The 23,894-nt window shown below is 48.2% G+C and overlaps 2 protein-coding genes across 3 annotated transcripts in view; one reads left to right on the top strand and one right to left on the bottom strand.

The window, feature by feature from the left end:
- The window catches only part of LOC103055360 (uncharacterized), a 35,780-nt gene extending 28,736 nt beyond the window's left edge, over positions 1 to 7,044 (top strand). The window contains exons 10-12 of the mRNA XM_088147577.1: positions 432 to 529; positions 712 to 809; positions 2,703 to 7,044. Of these exons, the coding sequence (XP_088003703.1) occupies positions 432 to 529; positions 712 to 809; positions 2,703 to 2,857 (351 nt within the window). The 3' untranslated portion in view covers positions 2,858 to 7,044. The remainder of the gene's footprint in view (positions 1 to 431; positions 530 to 711; positions 810 to 2,702) is intronic.
- A 1,318-nt stretch (positions 7,045 to 8,362) lies between these two features.
- TNFRSF9 (TNF receptor superfamily member 9) lies at positions 8,363 to 16,698 on the bottom strand. 2 transcript variants are annotated; one of them, XM_088147575.1, is made up of 7 exons: positions 15,796 to 16,697; positions 15,658 to 15,711; positions 14,666 to 14,794; positions 14,148 to 14,214; positions 13,944 to 14,068; positions 11,329 to 11,451; positions 8,363 to 10,307 (listed from the first exon to the last, which is right to left on the bottom strand). In XM_088147575.1, the coding sequence occupies exons 1-7, from the start codon at positions 15,881 to 15,883 to the stop codon at positions 10,171 to 10,173; spliced, it is 723 nt and encodes a 240-aa protein (XP_088003701.1). In that variant the 5' UTR covers positions 15,884 to 16,697; the 3' UTR covers positions 8,363 to 10,170. The 2 variants fall into 2 exon arrangements, with proteins under 2 accessions (XP_088003701.1, XP_088003702.1); XM_088147576.1 differs by lacking the exon at positions 14,666 to 14,794 and having other exon boundaries at positions 15,796 to 16,698.
- Between the last annotated feature and the right edge of the window lie 7,196 nt (positions 16,699 to 23,894).

The raw sequence follows: 23,894 nt of genomic DNA, 5'->3' as shown, positions 1-23,894 counted from the left end.
GCACGCCCACCAGTATAGTGGGGCAGATCATCACATCTCCTCCCTGTAATAATCCTATAATGGAGCCTACTGGGAAGGGCTCGCCTACTGAGCGAGACATTTGAATGACAGTTTCCCTGCTTCCAAATCAGACCATCCTCTCTCTCATGGAGAAGGCGTTGGCTCTATCTCGCAAGGTCCCCTCAGAGCCATCCAAGTCAGGGCAGACCTTCCTCCTGATACTGCTGGCAGTTGTTTTCAAATAATTTGAGGCTGGTTGTGTGAAGGTAGCTTGCTGGTGGCGACATTAAATGCAGCCCCTGATGGTGCCTTCATCCCAAACTTCTAGAAGAGAGATTCCTATAGTGAAACTAAAGAGACCCACAAGGAGCCTACAGGTCTGATCTAGATCTTTCAAGTCCTTGTTTGCCTTCCTCTTGTTTCATTTCCAGAAGGAGTCATGGCAGAGTAGCAGAACTCCACCCCTGCTCAGAATCCAGACCCAGGAGAACACAAATGTGACCGTGAGAGGGAGCTCCACAGAGAAAAAGTCAGTGCTCATTCCAGTCATTCTATAAATTAATTGATGGGCTGCTTTAATTCCACAGTCATGGAACAAACGTTGAATGCCAAAACATATTTATTGCCTCCAGCCCTTGGAACCCAATGTCAGTGAGCAACAACTAGAGAAGATCTTTTGAAAAGTGTCTAATAGTCTTGTCTCTTACTCAGGCCACCGTTTTGCCGAAATATTGCTGAAGTTCTGGATCCAACTTTTCAAGCTGCTAAAATGGGAACACCCTCTGATGTGATGGATCTTGGTTCCCAAGGTAACAGAACAAGAACAATTCTTTTCATACTTGTATAGGAGGAAGTCCCATTGAACTCAGATGGATTCCAAAATATATGTGCAATTATATCTAAGAATTGTTTGGAATCTGGAATCCTGACTGATTCACAATGAAGATTATAGTTTTGATACATTGGCCCTGAAACTCTGATTTTCTCCCATGCAGAGTTTTGCAGGGCTGCTACTTCACCAGGGTCTCTGATTCACATATCAGAGTTTTGCACTTGTAGGGCAATTCAGGTTAAAAATGTAAATTCCAGAGTTAAATTTTTGGTGGGAGTTCCACCCATCTCATAACATCCTATGGAACAGCACCCCCCTTCTGATTGCCATAGGTTGATCTGTCCCTCTTAGTGTGTTTCTGAGTGTTTCTGCTCAGATTTCCTGGAGTTTATGGCTCTTTGGACCTCTTTTAGTTAAAGATTATGGAAACAAGCACCTGTGTTCAGATGATCACTTGTACCTCCTCTGCCTTGATCTTCATAAACTAGACCCATGGCCTTAAGGGCTCAGGATCCCAGGTCTATCTCACTGTCTGCTGCTGTTGAGCCTAGTCTCTTCCCCAACAGTAAAGCATTTGTCCCAATTTTCTTTCTGAGTTCCACCATTTAATTCGGTTTTATTCTTAGTTGTCCTGTCCCTTACCAGTTGGGTAGGGCTGGCTGTTCCCTCCAGGAAGACACCTGATCTTGTTGAAGTAGACAATTCCAGGACACACCAATAAGGGCCATCACACATCCACCATTTCCAGATCCTGCTTCAGGAAATGCCCAGTTTCAACTTCCAAAAGAAGTAACAGGTTAAATTTGTTACTGTTTGGAATTTTAAACCATTGCCCCCTTTGGAGTTCATTAAATCCTACGTGGAGTAAATCATATGATACACCCCTTGGCCTGATGTGCTGTGCGAGTGGAGAATCCTTGTGTGTGTTCACAAATGACCAGTCAAAAGGACCAGTTACTGGAATATAAACCAGTTCTTGGCACCCCAGATTTTCTGTGATACAGAAAATAAGGCTCTCTCATTCCCAAGATCATCTGTGTTTGCAGGGCAATTATTTCCAGTCTGTTCTTCAAGAACTTGCTTTACAAGTGGAGATGCTTCATCCTTGCTCCCTTTTGAACTACTTTCCCCAGATCTGAGGAAAAACAAAGGAAAACACCTCTTCCCCCTCCCACTCCAGTGGGTATCCATTGGAGATGTTGGGATTGTGTCAATTTGTGAATCCCTGACCCATCGCATGACCACATGGACATCCTCCTCCTCTTTATTATTATTATAAAATATGTTTTAAAAAGAGAAAAATAAAACAGTAGGGAAAAATGAAGAGCGGAGGTGGGAAGAGTGACCCCAAATGGAAGGGAAACAAAGAAATAAACCCACATAGTTCAGTCATCCTCGCCAAAGGCCTGGGTGAAGAGCCAGGTCTTCACGGCTCTTCTGAACAACATAGAGTGGGAGCCATCCGGATCTCAGGGGGACCCTCGTTCCAGAGGGCAGGTGCTGCCACAGAGGAGGCAGGCCTCCGGGGCCCCGGTAGATGGCATTGTTTAATCAAAGGAGCCCGGAGTGCGCCAACCCTGCAGGATTGAAGTGGCTGGGCAGATGTTACGGGAGACAAATGACCAGGTCCTGTGCCATGTAGGGCTTTATAGCACCTTGAATCTCCCAGAAGCAAACCGGCAACCAGTGCAGCTTGCGAAGCAGAGGGGTTATGTGGGCGTACCGAGGCAGGCCCGTCACTGCCCGCACCGCTGCCTGGGAAATAACTTTTTAGAAAAATAATTCTTGGTTGACGGAGAGGGGCTAGGGCTTAGGGAAGGAGAGGTGAGCGTGTGGTTATAACGATCTCTTTTCCTCCCCCTCTGTGTAGCCTCCAGCCCAGGACCCCTGGCCCAGATGGACAGTTCCTTCGACTACCCGCAGGGGGTTGCAGCCCCTGTCTTTGTCTCCCCAACCAAACGACAGCCAGAAAAGGTGGGCTGCCCGAAATCCAGCAACAAAAAGGAAGGCTGCAGGCAGCAGTGAAGGTGCTTTCCTCCCTCTGGCTGTCCTGCCCTGGCTGGCTCCTATTTGCTTTGGGACAGAACTGAAGCCTTTCACTGATGTCTTTGCTTCCTTGCTAGATTTATCTCTAGGCTTTCACACAGGATGTCAAGGTTTGAAGCTCCCTCCTCTTATTTCTTCCCTAACTCCTACCCTTACTCCTGTGTCAAAGGCAGGCTATAAATCCAATCAGTCAGTCAACAACAAGCTTCAGTAATGATGCCAGCGTCAGAGGGGCTTTCAGAGGGGGAAGCCAGTTTATCTGTGGTCCAAACATTTTTTTTAAATTTCTTTTGCACTTCAGATACTTTCACCACCAGCCCTTGCACTATCCAGAGACACACACCGTGGCCAGGTTGCATGGCTCACACACATTAAACCAGAGGGGCCGCTGTGTTTGCCAGATAGCAACCAGCGGCTATGAACCCTTTCTGGGGAAACTTCGCTGATTAAAAGGTTCTATTAAGGCAGCACACAAAGAACACGTTGTTGTTGTTAGTTTCAATTTATATAGCCGCCCATCTCGCTTACGTGACTCTGGGTGGCTCACAAATTAAAAAAAACTGACAAATTCATATAAATAAATTAAAACAGTTAACCAAAAACATAAAAGAACGGGAAAGTGCCAACCTACAACTCAAGGACAATGCAACCCTCTTACAGGCTCTCCACGTCCAATGGCACAGCCATGTCTTCAGGGCCTTCTGAAAGATCAGTGGGGTGATAATGTTCCAGAGGGTGGGTGCCACAGCAAACAAAGGGTCCCATCAAATGGAGCTGTTTCATAGACATGCCCCTTCTGCTGGATTTGATGGGACAGGTAGATGTAACCAGGGAGAGGTGGTCTCTCAAATAACCTGGCCCCAGGCCATGTAGGTCATAACCAGTACCTTGAATTGAACTCAGAAGCAGACTGGCAACCACTGCCGCTCATGGAGCAAAGGTGTAACACATGCTGGTCTTGGAGCATGCATAACTGCCCGTGCTGTCAGATTTTTGCACCAGCTGTAGCTTCTGGGTGGTCTTCAAGGGCAGCCCCCTATACAGCGTGTTACAGTAATCCATATGGGAGGTGACCCGGGCGTGAGTGGCAGAGAGTAGATCCTCCTGATCCAGGAAATGGTGCACAGCCCGAAGTTGCGCAAAGGTCCTCCTGGCCATGACTGCCAACCTGCTCCTTGAGCAGGAGTCGTGAGTCCAGAGAGACCCCCAGATTGCACGCACGTTCTCTTGGGGCAGTGCCACCTCATCCAGCACCAAAGATGGTAAATTCCCAGATCCCAAAGTTCCCAAAATCCAGACCCATTCAATCTTATCTGTTGTTCCTTATCCAAACCCCCACAGCCTCCAAATACCGAGACAGGACTTTCACAGCATCACTTAATTGGCCAGGGGTGGAGATGTATCGTCAGCACACCATGGTGACGAATGACTTCACCCAGTGGCTTCCTGTAGATGTTAAACAGGAGTGGGGAGAGAACCAAACACTGTGGCACCCCACATAACAGAGGCCAAGGGCGGGCCCTTCCCACTTCTGACCAATACCAACTGTAGAGGAAAAAAGAGAATAGCGCAATTCAATGCCACCCACCCCCAACCCCCTCAGCCCACCCAGAAGGATACTGGATCAATGGTATTAAAAGGTGCTGAGAGATCAAGTAGAGCAAGGTTGGATGCGTTACCCCCATCCTGCTCCTGCTAGAGGTCATCCAAAACCATGACCAATGCTGTTTTCGTCCTGTGCCCAGATCTGAAACCTGACTGAAAGGGGTCCAGATGATCTGCTTCACTCTGAAGCTGTTGCGCGACCATCTTCTCAACATCCTTCCCTAAAAAAGGAAGATTGGATACTGGATGAAAATTGTCCAGCCCAGATGGGTCTAGCGATGGCTTCTTGAGAGGGCAAACCAAGTCTTCCTCAAGAGGCAGAACAACCCCTCTCACAGAATTTACCACCGCTAGCACCCAGCCGCATGTCACCTCCCAGGAGGCCTTAACCAACCAGGAAGGGTGTGGATCTAATAAGCAGGTGGCCAAGCTCACAGTCCTAAGGACCCTGTCCACTTCCTCAGGCCCAACAGGTTTGAAGGCTTCCCAGATAGCAGGGCAAGACTGCCCCAGGCAACTCCACAAGACCTGTAAAAAGGCTGGTGTCAAACTGGGAGCGAATCTAAGTGATTTTATCTGACAGATGCCCTGCATACTCTTCTGCTCAGCCCTGTAAGTGAACCTCCAAATCCCCTCTCTCCAAGAGGGTTCAGGTCACCCTAAGCAAGGCCGCCAGTCAGCTGCAGACGCAATAAGGGCGCAGTACTGATGCTTCACCATCCTTATCACCAGAAGGTCTTAAAAGTGGCTCTTGCCTGTATTCGGTCAAGTTCACTCTTTGTCAACCTCCAGTGCAGTCTAGACAACTCTTAATCCGTTTCATCTCCCTCAACTCTCCGTAAACCACGGGGAGCGATGGGATCTGTGGAGATAGAGAGGTCACACGAGCTCAATCCAACCTAAAGCCTTCCCCACCCTCTTATTCCAAGCAGTGACAGTGACCCTCAGTCGGACTGTCCAACAGACCATCAGGAATAACCCCAGCTCCTTCTGAACCCATCAGGATCCATCAGGAACCAGGGGTGGACCGATCAAATAGGTCCTGCCTCCTTGCAGTTGGGGGCCCCAGAGAATTCCATGGTTAACCAGGGTGTGACCTGTCCATGACGGGGGAGTCACAGAGAGCTCCCCCAATTCCAGAGCACATTGCTATTGCTCCAACAAGAAAATCAGATCAGGCGTGCAGCCGGTGTCCCGGGTTGGGCCCTGGGTGACCTGGGATAGGCCCGAGGCTGTCACGAGCAGCCTCAGACTCTATCCCCTGGGGGACCCCCATCCCCAGATCACAAGCCTGGGGAACTCCACTGCCAACTCAAGGAGGTCACTACACAGCCGGGAGGCTGTGGTTAACTGATCCTTAGAGCCCAACTTAATGAACAGCGTCTCCCATCCAGTAACTTGCGGAAGCCATTGGAGATTCCCGGAAGACAATCGTAACGCCTCCACCCCCTGCCCTGGGGTCTCAGCTGGCGCCACACCCAAGAGGGGAACTCCCCCTTCCAGACCCAGCCAGGTCTCGGTAATACACATCAGCTCAGCCCTCTCTGATTAAATCACAGATGAGGGCGGCCTTACTAGAGGCTGTCCTGGTGTTTAGTAGTAGCGACTGAAGGCTGGGCTCTTAGAGCCGGCTGACCACGAAATGGGGATGAGCTCGGGGCTGGAACGCAAAGCTGAGACAAGGAACCAGGATTGAATTCCCCGCCCCATCTCCCATATTTCTTCCCATACCCACCTGGATGTCCTGACCCACCCCAGATCCCCCTCAAGATCCCAATGCAGGGAATCCCCACTCCATCCCCCTCTAAGCCCTCTTCCCCCAAGGAGGGATAACTGGGTTCCCCGGCCCCTCGGTTCTCGCTCTCAGCGCCACCGGAACGTCCAAAGGTCACCTCCAGCCCTCTCCCGGAATGCACTCGCACCCACCCACCACCCTGCTCTCACCCGGGCAGCGCCACTTTCCACCTGTGGGGACCGTGGGGGCAACGTTTGAATTCAGACTGGTCTGTGCATACGTACTGACGTTGTCCAAAGACACGGGAAGATAAAAGAGGCAAGATGTTCCTTTTCCCACAGGCTGTAGGTGCCATTTTATCTCCTTTACGTTGCACAAGGATGTGCTGAGCTTTGAGGCCCTAAAATGGAGAATATGAAGCTAATTTTTTATCATAAACTTTTTATCAGAGTCACTTCCTCATGAGATGAGCGGTGTTTAAATTTGAAATATAAATAAATAAAATAATAAAGGGAGGGAACGGGCATACTCTATTTGAGGGCAAAACGTGGCACCTGCGCTGTCTGGCTTGGAAGTAGCGGGCGCCCTTTCTTTTCCAACATGGCATCCAGCCCTTTTGAATCATGGATTGCAAGACGTACAGTTTGCAATTGGTGCTAAATGTTTTAGGACTAACAGTCCTAAAAAACATACTCCTGTGAGGCTCAGCGCTTCTACGAGTGGCATTTTTCTGGCTTGCCACTTAGCCATTCTCATGGCGACTTCGGGAAGCCCTTTTCTGAGTTTATGTCTCTCCTCTGTCTCGAGAGTCTGTGTGTGTGTTTTTAATAAAGTCCTTAGTAAGGTGTCAGTTTTTACTGTGGTACAGTTTTTACTGTGTTGCATGCAATTTCAGAAATGACTTTTTCCTGGGCCCTGCATTTCCCAGCTGTCGCATTTTCAGCACACCACTACTCAGAAACGGACCTCATCATTGCCACTCATTCCAAGGCCCGTGGTGGAGAATTTCAAGAAAACATTCATTAAAGGAGTTTTGCACGGAGGAGCCTTCCGAGCAGACGGAGGAGGAGGAGGAGGGGGCTTTGGGTAGTGCGCCGCGCAAGCGGTGCACAGAGTCTCATCCAAGCCACTTCTCTGGCCTTGGTGGCCCAGCTTTAGGTTAGGAGTCCCCAAAGGGCTACTTCCCTTGTGGTCTCAGAGGTGGCTTGTGGCTGTTTTTAATACTTCTAAATGCTGACGCCTCTGCACTCATCTCCGCCCCCCAGTGAAACAAGGATCCTGTATTTTGGTGTTCGTTAAAAATCCTCCTTCCTGAAGTGTGGGACAGTTGAAATGTCCATTGAACATTAAAAACAGGTGGCTCGAACCCACATCAAGCCAAGACATGACACAAAACTGACCATGGAATGGCCTCCATCTTGCCATGGGAAAGGCCCACCGCTGCAGTCAAGGGGAGTGTGGGGCAGGATATATGGGAGGTGAAGGTGTTGGAGAGGACCTGGGGCCTGGTCACAGGGCGATTTAGAGCAAAAATCAAGACATGTTTGGAGGAGAGTTTTCTAAAGTAGGTTGGGGAATTCTGGGAGTTGAAGTCCACACACCTTCAAGTCGCCAAGATTGAGGAACCCTGTTCTAAAGGACCTTCAAGTGCTGTCCTGTTCAGACTTTCTCTCCATCACTTCCCAAGCCCTCCATCATTTCCCCTCCCCCCAATCTTGTAAAGTCGTCATAGAGACAGGTCTATGACAATCCTGCTTTGAGTCTGCCCCCCCCCCCCAACTTTCTGGAGAGCAACTGGCTGGAAAAGAAAGGGATGGGCTCAGGGGAACTATTTGCCTTGCTTGTGGTAAAGCAGTCGTGGCAAAGGGTGGTTTTGCAATGACTCCCAGAAGAACTAGTAAGACCTTAGAGCTGTTTTGAAAAATTCTTGGCCCCCCAGTGCATCCCATTTCCACAAAAATACTGAATTACGTCTTCCAGGGAAAAGGGTTTCAGATCTTGCACCATCACAGTTGCTCTCAGCTATTTATTAAAGTGATCTTTTTCAGTTTTTTATACAAGTTTAAAAGGTGTGTTGGAAGAAAAAGTTATCTTACCAAGTCCGTTTCTGAGCCGGGAGTAAAGACACTGATGAATTTCATGAAGTTAGGAGATTTATTCTTCACCCAAGTGCAGAAGCAATGACAGCAGGCAGTTAGGTGGGCGGCCGCGCTGGGCCCCCTCCCCACAGTACCTTATATACCTTCTGTTACATTCAAACCCACGTTAAGATGTCATGACTTTCTGATCCAATCAAAGCCAGTTACCTTGATCCATACTCCTCCCTTTACCCAGGACCCCTTTCTCTGATGCCGAATAAGGTTCTTCCTTTCTGTATGTAAACTAATTTCTATCGCCTCGAGTGTTAACAGCCATATGTAAACATACATCCCTGAGAAACAAGGTCAGGACCGCTTATCTTTCTTCGTGAGGGGTCATCTGAACAAGAAGAGACTATCAGGTCAAGACAGTTTATCTGCTTCCATGAGTTGCCGCCTTTCCAGTCAGGAAGAGGCAAACCATGACAGCATCCTTGAGATTTTGAAAAGTGTTAAAGGTCTCATCCTCAAGAATGCAACCTTTTGATAATCTAAAGTACAGTCAACCATACATACAGGAAAGGGAATATTGGCATTTTGCTAGGCCTGCTTTTACTTCATATTATACAATATATAAAGATAAATGTTTAAACATCTAAATGTCTTAATATATAAAAATGTCTACATGCCCCAACCTTCTAACAGGTGACACATTAACTTTAATGAGGATTCCTTAAAACAAAGCCATTTGAAAGCACTTTTTCCAAATCATTTTCAAAACATGCATGGTCCTAGTGAATATAGCCAATATGGTTTGGTTTGATTTCAACAAGGGTTACTTCTAGGAACATAATCATGACCCCTTTAATCTAAGCTCTGAGACATAATTCATACATTTGATGCTCTCTCTTGCTAGCAAAAGGTCTTGGTGCCAAATTCGGTGTGTGTTTTCTAGTGGTTACTTGGAAAGTTCAAAGCGCAGCTGATTTGGTGGTCTATAAATATAGAAATATAGTTCCAGATGTTTATCTTTACATCACAACTGGTGGTGAGCTACTGTACGCACACACCACGCAAGATCAAGGCACAATTGGCAAAAGATCATCAGGCCAGGGCAAAGACTAAAGGCCCCCAACGCAGCTCGTTGCAGACATTTCCATCAGACCTCACCAGCAAAGTTCATTCACGTAAAGGAACAAGCACGTCATGAGTCATTTTTAGACTGAACAAAAAGAACAGAAGCTGCAGCTGGAGGGAAGGAAGTTTGCATGTGGGAAAGCGATGACCAATTATGATAAAATGAGTTTCGTATTTAGGCTTCTGATAGGCCACTGAGAAAAGTTGAAAGCCACAAACCACCCCTGGGAAGACTGACAAACGAGGCATGGGAGTGAGACCTTCTGGACGCTGTCCTGGGCAAACCACCGGGAAATGGACGGGAGTCAGGCTCTGGAATGCCACAATGTTCTCAAGAACTTCTAATCTTTCCCCTGGCAGCCCCCTGGGGGCAGCAGAATGGACTTTACTTAAATGCCATGCTTTTATTTTTGTATGAGGACTTGGCCATGGGGCACCTTTACCATTGCCCATCCCCCCACCCCCACATACACACAGGCAGCAGTATAAGGAGGTCCCTTTCAAAAATGATTCCAATGTGTGGGATTGTGTTTTTTTAAGTTCAAATCTAGGGTCATCAGGGCAATATCTCCAGTTGCATTTAAATTAACCTGTTTAAAGAGGATAATAAAGAAAGACTGCTTCTGGCTGCAGTACGAATGCTTCCGAAAACAGAGTTGCTTGAGTTCTTTTGGATCTTTTTGTCTTCTTCCTTTGATCAAGGGAACCCTTCTTTGCTCCTTGAGGCAGATCTGGAGTTACATATCTTGCGAATAATATTTTTCCAAAAGCTCCCCTTTCAGACCAGCAGCTGCTTCACAACTTCCTCCTTCTTCTTCTTCTGGGTACCGGTAGGTACAATCATCTACTTCCTGGGCTAACTGCCCATGTAAAGCTATGGAGCAGAAGGGAGAGAAATTAGATACCAAGCTCTATGCGCAGCTTCAGGACCTGTGCACAAGATTTACCTCCTGCTTCCACCACCCAGAAGTCCAGCTCCGTACAGGCTGATGTAGGAGTTCCAGTGAATAAGACCAACTCTTGATGGCTCAGGAAGGCAATGGCCACCTGCTGGGGTGACGACCAGCAGGAGATGCCTTCTCAATTCATCAGGTGGATAAACATTTCCGGGAAAGGCTTCCTGAGTTCTCATCTCAGAGGGAAGGAGTCATTTCCACAATCCCTGCCAACCTCAGCAAATCACATCAGAGCCATGGCTCCTCTTATCATCCCAAACTACCTCCTCCAAAACCCTAAATCTAATAAGTTTGGACCCATGACCCCACAAAGAAGTACAGTCTTCCTCGACTCAAATATGGTGGTGATTTGCTATTGCCTTTCAGGATGGATTTTTTTTTTTTTGGTCTGATCTACAGCCCTTGACAGTCTCCCAGCCAAAGAGTAACTAGATTGGATTCCACATGCTTTGCACATGGAAAGACTCGGATTCAGTCTCCATCAATGCCGGGCTGTAAAAATTGCAGGCAGCGAATGTTGCCAATGTGGAAGAGATGAGCTTAGTGGAAGAATCATGTGGGGGCACAGGAACTCTTCAGAGGCCAACAGCCTTGGCCCTCCAAAGGCATTACTCCACCAATGTGGACTTCTCTCTCTCTCTCTCTCTCTCTTTCTGTTGTAGCAAGAACACTTCATGCAACTTTTCAGCTGTGAGCACTGGATACCTCTTTACTTGAAGGTGAATGCAGAGAGCTTGGAGCACTCTCATTCTGCGCTGCTGTGGGGCTGAAGCATACACAGATGCTTGCCTGTCCTAGATGTCGTGGGGTGATTTACCTCCCTTCTAAGAGGCAGGCCCCACCACAGTACTCCTACTAAGAAGGTACAAAGTGCTGGGAGAGGAACCCCACAGAGAGTCATGGAGTGTTGTACCAAAAGAAGCAGCAAGTTCTCCTTACGTTTCAGGAACTTCCCTTGCATCCAGGATCGGAAAAAGGTGTAGACAAGCAGCATGGATATGGCAGATAGAAGGATGGCCATGACAAGAGCAATGCTAATGGGGATCAGTTGGCTGCCGGACTCTAAAAAGAAGCAAAAAACATCACTCAGAGACAATCCCAAAACTACAAGGGTTCCTGAGCTCAGAAAAGCTGAATTAAAATTCTTTCCATTCTGGACACCTCTGCAGGGTCCTAAACATTTTTTTTTTTTTTTTTTTTTGCAGCCCAGGCCACCCTGCCAAATGGCCAACTGCCCGAGGCTGTCTATCCGTACCCTAAATAATAAATGTTGGGCCAGTAGTAATCCCGAGAGCTCAGAAAAGAAATGAATGGCTAAAACCTGCTATCCAGAGGGGATCCTTTGGACATGAAGAGCACCAGTTCCCAGCCAGTCCCCTCAAAACAATATTCAGGTGAATGTAGGGCTGTAACTCAGTGACTATGATCGGGGGGGGGCTGCTCCAAGGCATATTTTGGAGCAGGGACTTTTCTCCCCCAATGCTCTTTGCTCATCAGCTGCCCAACAAGATGCCACAATGAGATGCTGTCATCACAAACCAAGGAAGCCAATTCAGGGGGGCTGCTTTGAGAACAAGAAGGCCGGTGAAGTATTTTTACAGTAAACTGGGTTTCTCTAAGAATGGGCATTGCTGACCACATCCCGCATTTGCCTTAAGCAATTTCTCCAACACAATATCTCCAATAGCAATATTTTCCTGTGGATGTTAGATTGTAAGCCTTCAAGTCAGTCCGGACTCCTGACAATGACCTGGACTAGTCCCTGCAGTTTTCTTGGCAAGGTTTTTTAGGAGCGGCTTGCCAGTGTCTCCAGAGCCCTGGCCCAAGGCCACGTGTCTGGCTTCGTGGCTCAGGGGGGACGAGGCCTCCCTTGGCTTCTAGCCTGCTGCCTTGACCACTACCCCAAACTGGCTCTTGTGTAGACCTGAGATATACAGCCTAAAATTAATTTCTCAGGGATGAGAAAAGGGAAGGAAATAAAAACAAAGAGACTCTTTCTACAAAGTCACATCTTCATGGTGATCAGTAGCAGCAGAAATAATCCTCAAGCAGTCAAGTGATCCTCAAGCAGTCAGAACCCCCAAAACCATCGGTCTGGGTGCCGCAGACAAACAGGTCCTCCAAACTCAGTAGTTACTGTTCGTGATCAGGTCCTGAGATTTGTACCAACACACTCCCTCTCCGTGGGGCAGCAACAGAGTCTGAGCAAGTGTGGAATATGTTTTTGCCCATCTCTGTTGCTACATACACAGAACTTGTGGGTTTCCTCACTTCTAATTTTTTATTGCAGTAGTTGCCTGATCAAGATCAGAACTCCCACATGGGTGGGTGGGTGGGTGTGGGAGGCCAACCCTTGATCTTGACAAGAAAGCCTAAATTGTGTGCCGCTGGGGAGAGGAGCAGCAAAAGAAAGACCAGAACAAAGGAGATGTTGCTACAGCCCTAACATCCACCTCATTTTCCAGAGATGAATGGCTGCCAAACCACAGGTTAGCTTACCAAGCACCTGGGTTCGCCAAACACATGGAACCATGGCTAGACTATGCGAGTCAGACAACTCATGGCTTCAGCTTCAGAGGAGTAGCTTTTGTTCCTAGTGCTTGCAAATACTAACTATGGGCTTCATGACAATTGTCCCTGTTTTTTCCAGACGTCTGGAAAAAAACCCTTTCTCTCTTGTAGACCATGAGAGTTACAACAAAAGAGCACCTATTTCCCATCCTCCCAACCCCCACCTTCTCACATGCTTCGTCACAACCTCGGCAGCAGCACACCCACAACATCTGGGGTTATTTTTAATCTTGATGATTAAATGATAACATAGGTTGCTGTTAAGTCCAGCCCATGTTGGGAGTTTATGCTTTCATGTAACATACAGGCCAGAAATTGGATACATCCAGGTTAAACAGGCTGTGTGAACGCAGGCACCCTGCCTCCTTCACTGGAAGGAAATTATGTTTGGCCATTTTTGCTGGGAAAAAATACTAAAGTAATTTGTTTTATAATGCTCAAACATTCCAGGACTGCATTCCACCACACACTTCATGCACTTTTTTATTTATTTAGCAGCCTTTCTAGATGCCCCAGTCACAAGACTTTGGGCAATGTATATCAGTCAATTAATTTTTGCGGCTTGCCCAATATATGTTGACCCAGAAACTAAAAAACAGGCTGAGTTTGCACAATCCCCTCAGAAAAACAATGAGCAAGTTTCAAACTAGCCAAGCCTTGCAGATCTTTGATCTGATTACGCATATTTTATGAAAACTACCGAAATAAACTCAGCCCATTTTTTAGTTTCTGGGTCAATATAAAAATAAAAAGAATTAGGAAGAAAGAGGCACATTTGCACAAGAAGCCAACAAGCCAAGAGCAGAAGCAGTGACATTCTTCAGTATGCTTTTAAACAACAAAGCAGTGGTACCACGGTTTGCATCTGGACCGGCCTTAGAACCTCAGCTGAAAAACAGCCTCCTTAGACATGGAAGCTGCTCAGAGTGCCTGAATGCAATTAAACAATTAATTCGATAAATAAATGTTCAAACAAGACATACCTGAAATCTTAGTAGAGAAGATAGATAGGGAAGTGGAGGACTGTGTGGTGGGGCTTTCTGACCCAAACCAACAAACCACATCTCGCTCCCTTGTCCCGGGTTTCCAAATCTTATCATCTGGACATCTGCAGGAATTGCCCAATGGTGTTAAAAGTCATGTTTTATGCTTGGGATTTAAAACTATATTATTTCAGAAGAACTTACTTTCTCCATGGGCGGCATTCACCTGTACGCTGGTCATTAAAGGTCTTCTCAGGACAATTCTGGCAACCTTGGCAAAGACACAAATAGGTTTCACTCCTGACGAGTCCAAGGCCCAAAGCAGCCTCACCTGCCCTTGGCCAACAACAGCGGCCTTGTGCTCCATCTTCTTCCGCTCAGGAGGTTTATACATCACACAGACCCACACAACAGCTGCCCATGGCAAGTGAAAATCCCCCAACTGCTGGTGCTCAAGAGAAGTTCTGTCCCCATAGTTGGGTGGGGGCAGCTTCTGCACAGCCGGATTGGACTTTTTTTCCAAAGCTTCAAAGCACCACAGTAGAACAAGCAAGCATCATTTACAGCTTATGTTAATTTATGTTAATTTTATTTTTACCCTTTGATTTTACTATGAATTGAATGACCCCATTGGAAGTCACTCAACTAACAGTGCCAACTTCTCCTTGCCATCTTTACTCCATTGCAGTATAGAGAGTCATTGTAATTTGTGGCCACCTTACCTCTAATTGTGCGCTGCTGTCCAAGGGGACATTCACACGCCTCACAATTTTTCCCACATGAATATCCAACGGCACATTCACAAACAGCATCGGCAGTTTCAGTACAATTCTGTTTGTACACCAAATTTCCTTAAGGGTTAAAATATTTTAAAGCATGTTATATCTGTGGAGAAGGCCATTCCCTTGTCCTCCAAAAGCAACTGGCTTTTGAGAGGGGTCTTAACAACAGATGCAAAAAGGCTCAACTTGCTGGAGACCCAAAACTGGGGAGCAACTGGCTGGCATTCTTGCTAGGTTCCAGTGAACACACAGAATGGTTTGCTAAGAGGCTAAGTGAATAACTCCAAGGGTGGGTCAATTTTGTTGCTAATTGGGAGTTCACTGCCCAATCCCAGCACCTGGCTCAGGGCAGCCTCACCACCTTCTCACTGCCATCGCACTGGCAAACCACCTTGTCCCAGCTAGGAGAATCAAGGCTGGGGAATCCCTGGAGCTGAGTGGACCCAGAGCTCTTCTGCCCTGCTCAGTTGGGCCTCCTCCTGCAAAGGTACCCAGGAGGAGAGTCGCTGGCACTTAAGGTTGGCAGGCTGGGGTTCCTCTCCATTGGCCAGGATGCAGCCCTGGTGGAGTCCGGCAGGACGGCGTTTGGGGGAGCCTGAAAGAGGACCCCCCCCCCCCCCGCAGTATGTCTGGACGAAAAAAGCTGCGGTTCAAGGCGAAATAATCCAAGAACAGAAATGCAGCGGGGGGGGGAGGGCTGTGCGCGGCCAGCCCCGCAGAGCGCTGGAGAGACGCGTCTCCGCGAGACGCTCCTTCGAGAGCAGCCGAACCAAGCGGCGGCCGCTGAACGGCCTGAGCGCCGGCGGACGGACCTCCCCCCGGGCCCCCGCCGCCCCTTCCCCGGGCCCCGCGCAGGCCGAGCCTGCCCCACGGACCGCAGCAGCCCCGCGCTCTTCGCGAGGGAGCCGCGCCGGGCGGAGCCGCGGACTTACTGTCGCACACCCGGCACTGCCGGCAGGAGGTCTCGGCGCCGCGGCGGAAGGTCCCTGAGGAAACAAAGGCGAGTCAGCGCGTCCCCGGCCGGGAGGGCGCCCCGAGACCCGGGTCAGCCTCCCTGCGCCGGCGCTCACCCGTCGGGCAGAGGAGTCCGGGGAGGACCCGGCTCTGCAACAGCAGCAGCAGCGGCGGCAGCAGCAGCGCACAGGCGAGCCGCCCCATCAGCTCCGAAGCCCAGCGCGCTCGACGGCCGGTGGGTCCTCCGCTCCGCTCCTCCTCCTCCTCGCGCCTGCTGCTGCTCGCCTGCCTCCTCGCCTCTGGCGCCCCGCGGGGCGGCCGGGCGGGGCGGGGCGGGACAGCCCCCCACCCCTTCCAAGAAGAGACCCCCCCCTCCAGGGAGGCTTCGCGGCAGGGCGCGTCCAGGGGAGGCAACGAGCCGCAGGCGGCCCGAGTGGGAATCCACGCGGTTGTTGAAGGGAGTCAGAATGGAAGAGAAACTCCGCACCGTCGGGGTTGAACTGCTGCGTTCTGCGGGCTCCCGGAGCCTGGCGGCTGGCTTGCAGGCGTTTCCTTACCGGCGCACTGATGATGTTACCTGGCTGAGTAAGGAAACGTCAGGCTCCGGGAGCCCGCAGAACTCTAGGGAGTCAGAATGGCTGGGCGCTCGGGTTCCCTTCCGCTCTGCTCCGTGCACGTGTGTGTGGATCGTGTGGGTTGCTTTACTCTGTGTTGTTGCACGTGCGCGCGCGCACACACACACACACACAGAGCTACTTGTCCGCTCCTCCCTGCAGGCTGGTCAGTTGTGGACAAATGGGGGTTGGGAGGGTTATACCCTTCTACATATTGGTCTGCAACACTTGGCAAAATGGAGGTTATTCCATTCCTCTCATTCTGTTCCCAGAAAGGTTTTTCTGGCAAAGGCCAGAGCTCAGTTTGGAGAAGCTTCCTTTAAACCATCCCATCATATAACATGAGGGAAGGCTTGGAAGGGACCCAGTCCAGCCAGCTCCCAGTGCAGAAATGCACCTCTTCAGCATCCCAACAAATGGCTATTCAGCCTCTGTCTGAACACCTCCAGCCAAGGAGAGTCGGCTCCCTCCCCAACTCTTCCCAACTTTTCTGGTTAGGAAATTCTGTCTGATGTTCTGTACTGTGCATCCTTGTAATTTAAACCCACTGATTCTTGTTGTCTTCTGGAGCAATTCATGAGCAATTTGAGTGGAGTCTCTCCTCCAACCCCTCATCCTGCACCACTCTTAAAAAGGAGTTCCTACAAATGCAAGTACAGGGTTTATGAGGTTATAACTTCGTAAAATTCCTTTATCTTTCTCATATGCAAACTTAAGGAGAAATACAAATACTCCAATACTATATTCAGCAGTGTTAATCAGAATATGTATATACATGGACACTTGTGCAGGAAAAACTTAGTTAAGTCATAAGAACAATTAATTTTAATATTCTAAGTATATTTGTTATTTTGTTAGCCAATGAAATTTCATATACACTTAAAAGTTGATCTAGAGAAAGCTAAACTTCCTTTCCAGTTAAATTTTCCAGTTGTGGCAGTTAGCACAACAATAATTATCAAAAGATTATTGAATGACTTGTGATTTGCTCAAGATAATTTGACAAGGATAAATACACTCAGTGGTCATTGACAAAATAAACAGAATCACTTCAAAGCAGAAGAAAGATCCACCCTGAAAACATTAAAAATTACCAAACATTCATGATCCTTCTACCAGACAAAGGCCAATCCACAGTCATCATGGAAGAACATAATACATACAGAAAACCAAAGAATTACTGAAGGACGAAGAAAACTACAGCCCCTTAAACACCAACCCAACACAGAAACTGGACAACCTAATTAAGAAAACCCTCAGCCTTCTAGCCAAGAAAGGACAAATCACAAAAGAACAATGGTGGATGAAAAGCTAAAATACACGAACCCAACAAGGCACTCTGTCTAGTCATATTGCTACCAGGAATCTCAAAATACAATCTAGCTAAAGAACTCGCTAAAAAACTTGTAGACCTCATAGATAGGAGTGAACTCTATCAATTCACCACTACAATCTCTCCAGAAAAATCAAGGACCTAACTACTGAATATGAGGAAATTACAGTTCCATTTGATGTTACAGCACTTTTCACATCCATAGATCCAGAACCAGCAAAAGAATCCATTTCAGTACTGCTATGCAACACTTCAAACTTAACAAAATACGCAACAGTTGAGATACACAGACTCAGGGAACTTACTAAGCTATGCCTCACCACTTGCTTCCAACGAGATGGACAAATATACGGGCAAATCAGAGGAACACCCATGTGGTCACCCATCTCAGGATTCATGGCTGCAGGTGCACTCCCCCACATACAACCCAAAATATGGGTCCATTACCTAGATGATAGGAACAGAGGAGACACACAAGACAACAACATATTTAAGGGAATAACATTTATAAGAGAAGAACAAACTATTATTCTTGGATATCCTCATCAGCAGAGGAAGCAGTGGCAGACATACGCACCCAGGTTCATTGGAAAGCAACTCTCACTAACCGAGCAACAATCCAACCGTCCACAAGAGGAGCTACACAAGGACATTTTTCAGACGAGCACAAACTGCAGCAATCCAGAATTCCCAGAGAAGGAAACAGACGACGCGTACAACCTCTTCCAGTGCAACAGATACCCACACAACTTCATTAAAAAGGGCCTAGCTGCACAACCTATTGCTGCGCAACCATTACAGCCTAGGAGAAGGAACACTCTTTTGAGTTTGATATATATCAGAAACATATCTGAGACAACCAACAGACTACTATGAGCTCTTGGCATCACTATAGTAGGCAAATCACATCCCTCCAAAACTTCTTAAGCAAACCTAAAGATCCAGTAGCCAAAGAAGAAAAAACAGGAGTTGTCTACAACAGGGTCCTCAACCTTGGCAACTTTAAGACGAGTGGATTTCAACTCCCAGAATTCCCCAGCCAGCAAGGTAAGGACTGTAACAGCCACTATATAGGACAGACAGCAGACGACCAGCAGATCACATCCACAAACATTAACTGGCAGTCAGAAGACATGATAAATGTTCATTAGTCTCTCAACACTTAGACAAATTCAACCACCATTTCAACTGGTGATATTCTAGATCAAGCCAGATCCAAAAATGTTAGGGAATTCCTGGATTGTCCTTCAGACAAATCAACCATCATCAGACACTTAGAGATGAAATCTATCTACATACCATTTCAAAGACACAATCAAAAGTTAAGGAAGGAAGAAAACAGTTCAGTGTATCTGCCCTAACTGCCAACACCCAGATCAGCAGGAAACAGCACCAGATAAACAATCAGGAAAGAAACAGTACCCTAAGCAAAGAACCATCAAGGAAGAAACCATACCCCAACCAAGACTAGCAGGGCAAACAACTACTGTATATACTTTATAAACAGCCAGCAAATCCTACTGTCCTAGCTGGGTAATGAAATGTCGATAGGGAAACAACCAAACTCAGCAAACACCAAGAACCCAACAAAGGAATACTTACTCTATTTGCTTCGAATGAGTTGAAACGTCCAGGGCCAGGTGCATGGCATCCTTAAGTACTGATGGTCTGCTGAAGTGCTGCTTGGGGGAGCGCAAACATGTCCCTATCTTCAAAACAAAGAGGAGGAGCCAGAGAACTCCAGAGCAACCTGGCTGACATGGGTACCTGGGAGGATTCTGGAGCAGATCTTAAAGAGGGGGATCCATAACCACAAGCAAAGGATGCCGTAACTACCAGACATCAGCATGGATTTGTTCAGAACAGGTCTTGCCAGACTAACTTTATCCCAATTTTTGATCAAGTAACTCCCTTAGATATGAAGCTAACGTATCTTGACTTGATTAGCAAGCTAGTTAAGTATGGGCCAGAGAACATGACAATTTATGCAGGCTGGCTGAAAAAATATACTCGCAAGTGTTCATCAATGGTTCCTCATCAAACTGCAGTGAAGTATTGAGTGGGGTGCCACAAAGTTCAGTCCTAGGCTGCTCAACATGTGTATTAGTGGTTGCAATCAACATGCGAAGGGAACACTTCTCCAATCTGCAAAGGACAAAACTGGGACAATTCTTTGCAATAAAGTTCTGATTGGCCAGTCTCTTGATTCTTCAGATTCCAGTGTGGTGACAGGCAATGTCTTCCTTGGAACTGTGGACTCCAAGGAAGTGGGTAGGGTGTTCTCTGGTCTGTCCTTAGCATGGATCTGTGTTCCTCCTGGCTCTTTTGGGGTGTGAGAGAGAAGGTGACAGGCTGGATCCAGGAGATTATCAGTGCCTTGCTTTGGGAGATGTTACGGGCAATGGTGGGGGTGGGGGTGCTTTTCTTAATGTCCCTGTTGCACCAGTTGCAGTCCTTCCAGGAATGGGAAGACCTCATAACTCATGCCCTTATCAGCAATCTTCTGGACTGCAGTGCGCATGGGGTCCCCTTTGAAGATCATTTGGAAGCCTCAGACAAACTAGTGAATGATAAGCATAATAGAGCCGTGCTGTGGGCCATGCATTGCTACTTACTAGCTTCCAGGTACAATTCAAAGTGCTCACTGTGAAGATGCCAAGATACCTGGAGTACCACCTAAAACCATTTGCCTTTTCTGCAGACCTGCACAGATAGCTGACCTATATTCAATTTTAAACCCACCATTTCACAGCATGGGTTTTACAGCTTGTATGTGTAAGCTGGATATCCCTTATTTTTGATTTCTGGTTTTTAGCTTTGCAGTTGTTTCTATTAAATGTAATTGCTGTTGTCAGCCTATTTCCCTGACCAATTATAGAATGTGTACCATCTTGAATGTGCAGACTCAACAGATACATAAGCACTAGGACTGGTAACAGTTTTAGTCTCCCTTCTAAATGTGGCTTAGAAGTCATGTCATGTTATTTTTCTACTATATTCTTTGTTAACTTTAGTGTTACTAGAATAGTATTTCAAATATAAATTACATCATCTTGGCACTTCCATGCCTTTTCTCACAAACGGTTTCAGCCACTCAAGCAATGTCTGGCTAATGGCATGGACTAACAGAAATGGTGAAGCTGTGGCTTTTTGGTATCTTGTTGATGTGGTGGGATCCTGTCAACTCAGGCAAGAAAAAGGACTTGTTTTTCCCAGGCAGGAAGAATCAGCCTGTTGAACTGGATTGGAGGAAGGCAAGATAAAACCAGCACTGTGTAATAATTTGGGTTGTTAGGCCAAGCTGGTGCTAATGTAACCACAAGAGAGGAAAGTCTCAGAGTCCTGCCATCTGAAACTAGAAGAACAGCTCTTGATCATCTTCTGTGTGACACACTTGTAGGAATTTGAAGCGTGCTGTCATACCAACCAAATCTTACTCTCATTCTTAACATTCTCAGTTCCTCCAACCTCTCTTCTATGTGGACAATCTGGGGGTTCTTCTGGAATCACAGTTCCTACCTGAGCTGTAGTCGGAACTGCAGGCTGTGATCAGGAGAGCCTTTCCACAAGTATGTCTAGTGTGCCAGCTGCAGCCCGACCTGGATCTAGAGGCCCTCCTGAATGTCACTCATGTTCTTGTCACTTATCCTTTTTGCATTGTGGCAACCAGAGCTGAACATAGCATTCCAGGTGTGGTCTGACCAGGGCAGCCTAGAGCAGTAACTAAAGCTCTGTTGATGCAGCCCAAAATTACACAGGCTCTTTGGGCAACTGTGGCATGTTGCTGGCTCATGTTTAGTTTGTGGTCTACGAAGATTCCCTTCTTGCAAGTCCTACTGCTGAGCCAGGTACTATCTCTCTTATGCACAGCATCTGTTTTTTTTTTTCTGCCTAAATGCAGAACCTTAAGATTTGAACAACATTTTGCCTTCTAGTTCCTCATCTAAGTCATGTATGAAGACCCAGAACACATCCTGAGGTGCAGACATAGACCCATTAAGGACCACAAATTCGCTACAATTGTTCAACCAACTGCAAATTCATCTGGTAGCAAGACCACACAACCCACATTGTTCCAGTTTGCCAAGAAAGAGGTGACGGTCTACTTTATGGTCCACTTTTTAAAATACTGGGATAACATTGGCTCTTCTTCAGTCTTCTGGCACTTCCCAGTCCCCTGTGGTCCCAGATTTTCCCAGATTTCTCAGAGACTTCAGTCAGTGGATCTGGGACAGTTCCTTCAACTCCCCGGGATGAGTCCCTCTGGGCCAGAAAACCTGAATTCATTCAAACCAGCTAAGTGTTCTCCCACAGTGCAGCTTCTGACAAGTTGGACCACTTTTCCCTTTTGTGAAAACCGAGGTGCAAGGGAGGAACGGAACAGTCCAGCTGTCTCCCTGTTGCTTGTCACCATCTTGCCATCCTTTCTAACTAGTGGGCCAGCCCTTTTCTTGACTTTCCTCTCGTTCCACATGGACCCAAAGGATGCTTTTTTGTTATTTTTGGCACTTGTAGCAAACCTTAGCTCACGCTGAGCCTTTCTGATCCCATCCTTATAGAGCTGGGTGATTTCCTAACGCTCTGCCTCTGCTATATGCCTCCCTTTCCATTTTTTAAAGACGCCACTTTGTTTCTCAGTTTGCCAGAGAAATCTTGAGGCAACCATGCATCAGACTTCATCAGACGCCTCCTTTACCTTTTTCTTTTTGATATTGTGCTTGGCCTGTAAGGATGGTACTTTGAAAGAGCATTTGTGGGACACCAAAAATTAGTTTTGCCCCCAGTTGGGCAACTTGCAGCGCCCCCGGCCCGCCTGGCACACCCCTTCATGGTGTGTGTGTGTTTTCACACACATTTTCAACCCCACGCAGAGCCTGTAGGGATTTGAGCAGCACAACTCCCATGGTAAGTAAATAAAAATAGATGGAAAAGCTCCATACCAAATAGCCACACTTTCTGGTCAAACAAAAATGGCCAGCCAGCCACTTGTGTTGTATGTATTCATGAATGCTTCCAAGGGTTTTTCCTCTCTTTTCTTTGTTTTGTTTATATTTTCTTATAATTTTTAAAGTTCAGTTGCAAAACAGAGAAAATATTAAATTATTTGGCAAAGAAATTGCACAAAATTGATTTTGATGTGAAACAACCCAGCTGAGATCTATTAGGAGATCTACTATCTACTGCTTGCCTTGTTTTACTAATTTTCAAAATTGGCATCAGGCTTTTCTGCCCAGGCCGCACCCAAGATGCCTACGTGCCCATCACTATATTCCCATTCAGGTAAACTGGGCGTAGAAAAGGAGTCAAAATATTAAGTCAAAGGATCTCAGGTCACGCAACAAGAAACTAGAGCTCGGTATATTTCTTCCCTTGCAAACTCTCCTTGTTTCCACCTAACCCAACCACAACTTCATCCAGGCCTTTGTTCCTGAAAGTTCTCACCTCTCCCTTTTTCATCTGCTCCATCCACCCACCCAGGAGTTTCTCCATCTTCCCCTTCCTTCAACCCCTTCCCTCTTCTTGCTTCATCTCGGGGGCTTTTGCGCTCTCCGCCGCCCTTCCCGGGGGCCATTCTACGGCCAGCGCTGACCCCGCGATCACGCGGGACGGGCTGCCTTCCACTCCGTTGGGCCGCAAGGGCTCGGGTCCGGGTCCGGGTCACAACTCGCAGCGCCCCCGGCCCGCCTGGCTTTCGGAGGGCACCGCGTTGGGGAACGGCGCTTGCACCCGCGGGGCGCACGGGCGCTGCGCCTGGCTGGGCTGGGCTGGGCTGGGCTGCTCTTCTGGGCGTGAGAGGAGCCCCTCGGGCGAGCAGCCCTCCGGGGCGCTTCCTCGGCGGGCGCTGCGCGACCCCGACAGGGCCAGATCGCAGGGATGGGCGCGAGCCCTGCGCCCCCGCGGAGGGGCGGCCGCGCCGCTTCCACGGGCTCTGCGGCGGGGTAGGCGGGCCCGGCGGCTGTGACGTCTCCGCAGCTTCCCCCGCCCGCCGAAGTGCCGCTGCGGCCGCTGCTCGCCCGGGTCCCACCTTCCCTCCGGAAGCGCGGCTGGAGCCCCCGCTGCTGAATGCGTCATCGCGCGGGGAGCTCCCGGCGCGCGAAGGCAAAAAGCCCCCTTGGTTGGCGCGGCTGAAGCTGCGGCAGGAAAGCCCCCGCGATGGCAGAGGTGCGGGTGGGGGCGCCTCCCGCCCAGGCGCAGGGAATCCCGGAGCTGTTCCCGGGGCCCGGGTCGGGAGAGCCCGGGGGTGCCTCCCGGCTCCGGAGCGCGTGGC

The sequence above is a fragment of the Python bivittatus genome, unplaced genomic scaffold (assembly GCF_059951505.1).
Source record: "Python bivittatus isolate LINGU-HERP-01145 unplaced genomic scaffold, Pbiv_v1 ctg000510_np1212, whole genome shotgun sequence".
NCBI lineage: Eukaryota > Metazoa > Chordata > Lepidosauria > Squamata > Pythonidae > Python > Python bivittatus.
This window is presented reverse-complemented; position numbering and strand designations above follow the sequence as displayed.

Coding starts and splice junctions, on each gene's coding strand:
- TNFRSF9 (XM_088147575.1), bottom strand. CDS start 15,883: ATGGGGCGGCTCGCCTGTGCGCTGCTGCTGCCGCCGCTGCTGCTGCTG. Junction 14,795..15,657: donor GCAGTGCCGGGTGTGCGACA/GTAAGTCCGCGG, acceptor TTAACCCTTAAG/GAAATTTGGTGTACAAACAG. Junction 10,308..11,328: donor GCAAGGGAAGTTCCTGAAAC/GTAAGGAGAACT, acceptor TCTGCTCCATAG/CTTTACATGGGCAGTTAGCC.